Consider the following 9072-nt stretch of genomic DNA (forward strand, 5'->3'; position numbering starts at 1 on the left):
GCCGCCGCCTTCGTCCGCGGCCGCGGCGGAGCCGGAGCCGCTGCTGTTGCTGAACGGCGAGGCGGAGAGCATGTCGGAGCCGAGCCCGGAGAGCGCCAGCCAGGCCGGGGACGGGGAGGACGAGGACGAGGAGGAGGAGGAGGAGGAAGAGGAGGAGGAGGGCGGCGAGGAGGAGGAGAGCAGCCTGGTGGGCAGCAGCAGCAGCAGCACGAGCAGCGGCTGCTGCAGCGACGAGACCCGCTCACCAAGCCCCGGCGGCGGCAGCGAGGCCGACGCCAAGGAGGAGCCCAAGGGCCCCCGGGGCAGCCAGGAGGACGGGCCGGGCCGCGGCGGCGGCGGGGGCGGCAGCAGCTCCAGCAGCGTGTCCAGCGGCGGCGACGAGGGATACGGCACCGGCCCCGGCACGGGCGGCGGCAGCAGCTGCGGCAGCGCCACGTCGGGGGGCCGGCGGGGCAGCCTGGAGATGTCCTCGGACGGGGAGCCCCTGAGCCGCATGGACTCGGAGGACAGGTCAGTGTCCGGTGCCCTTCCCCGGGCGGAGCGGCGCGTCCCGGGGGCCCTGCCCGGCCGCCTCCCCGCCTCGGCAGCCCCCGCTGCCCGGGCGCCGCCCCGCTCTCGGCCRCGGGGGTGTCACGGCAGCCACAGGTTTCTCCGGCCAACTTGTGCCGGGCCCCCGCCCCTGCTCCTCGGGCCCCCGCCCGGCCCTGGCTGGGGAGGAGGGGGCGCTCCCCGACCCCGGCCATCGCCGATCCGTGAGAGCCCCGAGCGGACCCGCCGGGCGCTGCCTCCTCCTCCGGGGGCCTCTTTGCTCGAAGCCGCGGATTTTTCTCAGATGGTGGTGCTTTCGGGGTTCTTCAGGGTTGTGTCTTGCGCCAGCGCGCAGGTGGGGTGTACTGAAGCTTCGGGATGGGAAATGCATCTGTGGATGCGGTTTTACCTGCGCCCGCAACCGGGTCTCTGCTCTAGAGGGAGAAAACAGAGTGAAAACCTCTTAAAACCTGAGGGGAAAAAAATCGAGTTTACTGAAATAAGAGACCAGCCTTTCCTGCATTACGTGTGCACAAGTAATAATCGTGCACAGTGTGAAGAGAGGTTCAGTATTTGGAGTCTCAGAGTCATCTTTGAATGAGTTTTGTATTGGGGAATATAAAGATGAGTTCTTGAGCTTTTGTGTGTTAAAGCTACTACTAAGATTCTAGCTCGATTCTGGTGGATGGGCACAGCCGAGTTCTCACACATGGTTGAATTCTACCATTCAGGTCTGTTTCAGCCTATTAAGTCAAGCATTTCAAAGAACATGGTTTATGTAGTAGCTCTCTCGGATGTTGTGTGCAACAGTTTACTTGAAAAACTGAAAATAGGACATAAAACCAGTGTGAAAGTRCTGTATGCCCCGTTACTAATTTGTCCTTTCGAGTAGTTAAGGAACTTGTACAATTTTTCTATCTGTTTAGCAAAAAAAGTATCTCCCTGCTGGAGTTACAGTTAAGTAATAATTAGAATTTTGTTTTACTGTTAAGATAGTTTTACTGTTAAGTGTGGAGAATTACATGGTTTGGTCCAGAAATTTGTCTGGAATATGTTAGATCAAAATCTTTGTAACTATACGAATACCCATATTTCAGAATGAAAATGGGGCATGACTAGACGTAACCTCGAAGATTAAAACCAGCCCAGCAAATCCCTTGTGAGTGAGTTCCCCAAAACCATGTATTTGGCCTAAAAGTCTTAAGAAGACAGAAAAAAAARTCAGTTCTTTGGTTCCATGAGACTTTTGAGACTCATAGCAGTCACATTTTCTGTCTTCTAAACTTATGCAAGTGGATGTTGGGGTTTGTTTGTTTGTAGGTTCTGTTTGTTGTTTTTTTCAAAAGCTGAGATTTTGTGTGAAATTGATTAAGTATGGGAATAGACTTCTGGAAAAACAACAGGTACATAAAGGAGCTTTAAAATAACAGTTYCTTGTTTTTCATAGAATGAAAGTCTAAATCTAATCCTGATCTTATCCAAGTGTATGTCTGGGTTGAGGAAATAACAGAAATCTCTTGCAGGGTTTTCTGGAAGTAGCGTCATTCTGCCTTGCCTGTGCACTCCAGAGCTGGTTGCTACTTTCTTTCTCGTCATTGTTCTCGTGGTCCTCTTGCTGTACACGGTTAAATCCACGTGTGTGGATCCTTTCTCCTTCCCTGTACCACCAGTACAGACTCACTTGCAGGAGTGGGACTCTGTGTTTAGTGGTTCAAAGAAGGACTACGCCTTGCTTTTAATCTTTGCAAAGTTATACCTTGACCTGCCAGGATGGAAACTTGGGGTGCTGAGAGAGCATTTTGTGCTGTAATTTCAAGGCCTGCTTGTTGTGTTGGCAGGAGAAGAGCAATGCTACCATAGTGCCATTTGTTATTCCTGGTGATGGAAAATTTCATTTGGTGTGCACTCTTTGCTGCAGCATGTTAGAATGCTTTATTATTTTTGTCACATGTAGTCCAGCAAGTTGCTTGCTTGACATTATGATCCAAATGATTGCTGCTGCTTGGAAGGCAGCCACAACATAATCCTGTGCCTTTCAGATGATCAGACAGACAAGCAGAGTGTTGTAAAGGGTAGGGGATGTGCTGAAGAATTAGTGACATGGTGAAATACGAGGGAAGAGCTGGAAACAGTTTAGACTTARGGGTGGAGGTACAGATATATTATAATATATTGAAATCCTGAAAGACTTAATCATTCACTGATTTGGTCACCTCTGAATTAAAATATAAGTTCTGTGACTATTAGACTACGATATTCTGTTTATTAAGTGTTGGTTTATATGGAATAGTTTATTATATAGTACTTCATGACCTTTGCTGACTCCCTGTGTCTACGAAGTCCTGAGGAAGCTGGTGTCTGACTCTCAGTGTGTTGTAAAGTACGATTCCCTGGGGAGGGAACAGAGAGAAAAGGGAAGAGATGGAACTAACAGGCTTTACTTTAGCGTGCCTGGGTTTAGCCAGAGGAAGCTGGTAGAAGAGTGTACTTGGTAAAGACTCTCTGGCTGTCAGCAGGTTTGGTAACATTCAGATCATGCCCCTGGGCTTGGGATTTTTTTCTTGCTTCCTCTTTAGAAAATTTGAATGAATAAAAGGGTGTGGTAAGAGAGCCTGAATTCCATGAGTGATCAAATTCCTATTTCCCTGTCCACGTACTTCATCATTCTCCACATTGTGTTATCTCTGATTTTTCCTTTAGTGATATCAAATACAAGTGAAACATGAAGAGGAAAATCTTGCATATGGTTAAAACGAAGCTACTGTTCAGCAGCTTCTATTTTTAACATTGTAATGTATTTTGAGAGTATTCACTGATAGAAAAAATAATTTGTAGAAAATTTGTAAGTATTTATAATGACAAAAAAATAAATAAAGAGGTGACTATTAATGCCCTGAAATTTAGGATGGATTTTAACCCTCCATGTCCATAACACAGACAAACTTCGTTAAAATATGCTTATCTTCCCTCCCCAAAAACCCAGAAAGGAAAAAGGAAAACCCAGACTGATACCTAGGATGAATAACCAGGTGGCATTTTCAGCTCAGCAGGAGAGTTCACTGCAGTAACTCTAGGACTGGCAGGTAACTCATTGTTCGTAATAGTTCAGTTTTTTCCTTGGGAATTGTGCTAAGTTCCCATTACTGCRCTGGAATTTGTCTGTGACTTTGTGAGCAAGCTCAGATCAGCTGGCTGAGTAATAATAGTCTTCATTCAAGCCTAGTTATCCTCTGGATTTACAGTTAGAACAAAGACTATTATCAGCACGTGAATGCTGCTCATTTTCTTGTGTCTTTCTCTAACTTGAGATCTGTGCTGAAAGGATGGATGGATTCCTCCAGAGTCCTTGTGGAGCTGCTAGTCTTGCTGCAATGCTGAGAAGAGAAACAATTGACAGGACTTGAAAAGAAAAAATTATGATTCAGTTAACTATAAATACTSTAGCTGGACCCAAACAAATGTATGAATTTGGATATAAACCAGCTGAGCTGAGTGCAGTGGAGATTCATCTGCAACTCACTGGTGTTGTTATTGCTGAATTATGATGTTTTCTTACAAACACTTAGTTTACTGAAATAATTTAAATATTATTTACTGGAATGCTTATTATGGAAGTATATTTAAATCTGAAATAGTTTCATCATCAGATTTCTTTGATTTAGAAAGCAGTGGTAGGTCTTGCGATTTTAAGAAGTTGTTGAGCAGAAATTTGAGTAGTAAAGCTGTGTGAAGAGCTTTTGTGCTCACCCTTGAGAATTTGTCCTGTGTCTSTACTCACCTAGAAGTTACCCCTGGTTTACTGTTGTTACATTATCTTTACCCTTCTTAGCAGTTTATCCTTTACTCCCTCCTCCTCCTGACTAGGCAAGGAGCATGGAAAAGGTCTGTGTGAGCTGCAGTATCAGCTGTTTTGCTGAGTGATCTGGGAGTGCTGATTGATGTCCTGGTAGGCCAAGTGTAACAGGTTGTCTTAGGACCTATGTAGTAATCTTTCCCTTAGGCACAGCACTAATTAATGTTCACTTTATTCAGGCAGCTTTCATGTAACTTKTAAGGCTTTTTTTCCTTCTTTTAGTTTGGTTTTTTGGGATGGGTGTATAACTTTTTAGTATTTTTTATTATTCACTAACAAAAGCAGTTATTGAGAGGCTCACRGAATACTTAATAATACTCAGTGACAATTTGAGTTCTTAACCACATAAGATTTGCAAAATACTTCTAGAAATGTTTTATTTTATTCCTATTTAATAGATGAGCAGTTTTGAAAACACATTTTRGATAAGTTCTTCAGTAATAAACTTGTTTGTGCTTTGGATTGTGAAGTTTTTTCATTTTATTGAGTGAAATATTTTATTGAGTGAGCCAGTGTGGAATGAATGGATTGAAAGATGAGAGATTTAGACATGAAAATTCCAGTCTYTAGTCTTGAGATTTTAACTCTCAGTTAAAATGAAGGCCTTGTCAACCTTTAAGATGTGTGCTGATTTAAAAAATATTAGTTTTAATTATAGTCTGTATTTTATCTAGSTTTCAAACTCTTGAAAGTGAAGAACTTTCAAGACTGACCTGACATTGGCATGTGAATTGTATGARTGACATTTATGAAGGCAGAACAGTAAATTTGGAATGCAGTCTGGAGGACATGCGGTACTAATAGGTGTGTTTCATGGATCCATGTGATCAGATTAAAAAGTGCTTCAGGCCTCTCTTTGCTGCATAGTCTCACTTGTTCCTGTGCAGGAAGTGAAGAATCATTCATTAGCATTTATGGCAAGGTGGTTAAGTCGTTAAATTTTTTTTTTTTAGAGTGTGTGTGTATTACCGTGTCACAGTGAGCTGTACAGAAGTTTACCCGAGTTTCAGAAATTCTGCTGAAAATTATATTTTTAGCATTTCTAACTGCATTTATTGTTGCTGTAGTTATTTGCTTTCAAATTGCAAAATAAACCCCTTGTTTCTGTAATGGTTATGTTCAGGCCTTTCTGGCACTGGAGAAAATAGCTTTTGATGGGAAGACAAAACAGCCCAGATATTTTGTGTGGCGAGTATCTTTATTACTAAAGCTGTTGGTTGGTATAATTGAGTGGTTAACATGAGGTCTTTTTGTGAACTAGATGAAAGAGCTTGGTATAATGAGCTGTTATAGTTATTGTAGTAAGATGTAAATATACTTCATAGAATTTGAGAAAAACATTTCCCTATTCAGTGTAAGACAGAAATAGTTTTGCTTTTATGTTGGATTTGTACATCCACACCRGTCTGTTTGCATTTTGTGTAAGTTTGTGACATCATCAGGTCTGGTAACTTCTAAATACAAGCTTTGATAGGTGGGTTTTTTCAGGGAATTTCCTATGCACTAGTGGGAAAAAAGCTGTCTTGGTTTTTCTTTTTTTTTTCCCTTTTTCCCTTTCCCTGTTTTGCTTTCCAGTGAAGTTAAACAGGGTGTTWCGTGCAGCCTGAACAGCCATTTGGCAGAGATTTGACATCATGCATTTCTGGAGCTGGTCTCAGATAAAACTAAATCTGTTGGATGATGCGGTGGAAATGTTCTACTCTACCACTCTTGCTCAGATCTTTTCACAGCTTTCTAGTACCTTCCATATATTTACATAATTTTTTTAAAAGCCCTGCCCAGCTGGAGAAGAACAGTGGGGGAATGAGCAGCATGGAGAGCTGGCATGGAAGTCAGCTGTATGGAAATACACCTAGAACCCGTTGCCTTGGAGTAGTTGTAGAGCAGTCTGTTCTTGGCTGGGAAAGTGGTACATGGCATAGAAGGGAGATGAAAAGCAGATGGAGCTTTTGAGACAGGAATAGAGGTTTCTGGCAAGGGGATGATGTGAGATACACACAGAAAACTTCTGGGATGATAAGGGAATGAGATATGTCTAATAGCCTGAGGGGAAAAAAGGGAACTTAATCCAAAGAAAGTGRAAAATTGGTCTCAGCTGTAAAGTAGCCAAGTAATTGCAGGGAGTCCGTGAAACAGGTGGGAATGTAATCTCCAGTTAAGTTGTGCAGGAGACAGGAGCAGAGGAGGGTAAGGAACGTCTTTGTAYGAACAGTGTGTTTTATGCACTCTCYCAGTTGCTGTTAAAAAAATATGATGGCATGACTTGCAAAAATACCAAGTGGTAATTTTGTATGATTCCCCGAGGTAGACATTTCTTYGGTTATCTATCCATATAACTGATTCTTTTTTTATAACTTTAAAAGCATTCTCTCTGACTTTGTTCATTTAAATATGAACATTTTCAAATAAACTTGTTTTTGAAAAGATAAATACTCCATGTTATGCTATATATCATTGAATTTGTGATATGCAAAGATAGTGATTACAGTTTTCAGATTGTGGTTTTGCAGCATTCAAAACCAACAAAGAATAGAGGAAAAATTTTTAAAGCCTCTTGAGATGCTGAAGTACTTTTTCCCCTTAACAATGGTAGAATGCAAAGRAAGAAAGACCTGGGATTTCTTTTCCCATATCTAATTTTCTTCTCTGTACTAGAATTTACATTCTCAAATAAATTTTGCTGAACTTCTGTTGCTAATGTTTAATGGATGCTTTCTTTCTYTGATAGAGGTTACTTAAGGTATATGCCAATATATTTGATAGAGAAAATCAAAAGATTTGTTATGATCTTGAAAGTYCTCTTGTCATTATGGTGCGCCGTAGAGGAGTGCTGTAATTCAAACAGCTTGTGTAATGTCAGAGGGAGAAAACTGCACCTTGGTTGTTTGAGTTGAGACTCTTAAAAAACCTACTGTTGGCACATACAGTGATAWTATAATTAATTAAATATGCCTAAAAAATCTAGCATAAAGAATTTCCACTTACTATTAATGTAATTGCATGTAGTATCTTGTATGAATTACTAGCYCCCCTGTAAAATTGCAGTAAAATCCTTATTTTGATCATTTTAGTTTATTGTACTGTAGTACCAACTTGGATTCCAAATGAAAAAAAACAAATCTTCCAAGTGCAAAGAAAATATTTTTGAAATGTGTAGAGAAATGTAAATATTTTCTTTCCTTTGAAATAAAACTCATTTTGGCATGTCTTTAAGTAGACTTCCTTAGGCTGACTTGAATGCTAAGTTATAGCTTAGACAATTGGTACAAGTAGAAGTTAAGTCGGTGTCCAGCAGAACAGGAATCAAACCTTCATTTGTGACCTTTTTGTTATGAATTGAGTCAATTAGTGGAGTTTTACTTTGCYTGTTTCTTTGCTTTTGTTACCTGGTTGATACTTGAAGTAGCAACTATTCACAGATGTATAAATAGGCAAGGCTGCTACTTTTATACAATGGTGTCCTAGCTGTGTATTTTTTTTTCTGTATTAAGTTGAATTTAACATGATGATAACTGAAACTGGAAGAATTTCTCAGATCTTCTCTTTGAACTCTCTTTGGTCATTTTGTCTTCTGCTTGTTTTCTGTGTTTTATGTTCTGGGGTGAGGGGAGCTTTCCTGAGGATGGGAAAATGGGAAGGTAATACCTACAGCACATGAAATTTCCTTGACACCATGCCTGAAGGCTGTTATCTTCCACTGCTGATTAGACTACTTCATAGTGATTATGGTTCACAGAATGAGAAGCACTGTTCAAAAAACAAATTCTTTCTGGTGGTTCTTTAGTGACTGAGTGTTTGCTAGTAAACACACGCTTTTATCAGTAAAGACTGAAAATTGTGAACCACTTGTTGCTGTTCTCTAACTTTTCAGGGAGATTATCAAGCTGAAGATTATGTGGCTCCCAGAAATGAAGGGCAGTTTTACTTGTATCTTTAAGGCAGAATCGAGTACAGTTTCTTGATTTGTGTAATCCTTTTGCAGAATGTCATCTTTGTGCTGTCATATCACAAGGCACATATGTTTAACCTGCTCTGTTTTTGCACTGCTCCTTGGATATTTTGTTATTCCAAGTTTCCTCATTGTGTGCCCTGTATGCTGCAAATCCTGTGATAACCTGGGTTTGTGTTATGCAAGTATTATGAGCCCAAATATTCTAGGGCTAACAATCTAAATAATCAAAGTAAGTGATCCAGGAGAGTGGAAACAGCTCTAGAGGTGGTGAATCATAACACACTTTCTCAGTCTTGTTTTGTTTCCTGTGCATGTTTGTTATTTTAAGTTCCTTYGATTCCTCTATCTCAAAAAGCTTTCCTATCTTTCCTGGTTTTATATTATCAGGCTGAAATGTTTGCAGTATTGTTCTCTTCTAGGTATTTATAYCATATCTAGACATAGCTTTACTCTAAAATAAGCTGCTGCTTCATGAAGAATTTAAAAACAAATTTTTAATGTTACTACTTTCCATGCCGTAGGAGATGCTCTCTCTTATATGGCTACTAAGAAAATAAAATAGTCAAAATACATATTGCAAAGAACTTTGCAGTCTTGTTTTTAAGTTTCATTTACGTACACATTTTGAGTCTTGTTTGTTTTGACACATTTTTGTTAAAATAATGTTACAAGTGTGAAGCATAGATTTTATAGTTTTGATTTAAAAAAAAAAAAAAAAAAAAGCTTAAGTGATTGAGAA

At 40.6% G+C, this 9072-nt stretch overlaps 1 protein-coding gene across 1 annotated transcript in view; it reads left to right on the forward strand.

The window, feature by feature from the left end:
- Positions 1-9072, forward strand: part of AEBP2 (AE binding protein 2) — a 48270-nt gene that overhangs the window by 7879 nt on the left and 31319 nt on the right. Inside the window, exon 3 of the mRNA XM_057369538.1 lies at positions 2-510. Within this exon, the coding sequence (XP_057225521.1) occupies positions 2-510 (509 nt within the window). The remainder of the gene's footprint in view (position 1; positions 511-9072) is intronic.

Source organism: Malurus melanocephalus, unplaced genomic scaffold (assembly GCF_030028575.1).
Source record: "Malurus melanocephalus ecotype Western Australia unplaced genomic scaffold, MMel_1.1 scaffold_112, whole genome shotgun sequence".
NCBI classification, from domain to species: Eukaryota; Metazoa; Chordata; class Aves; order Passeriformes; family Maluridae; genus Malurus; species Malurus melanocephalus.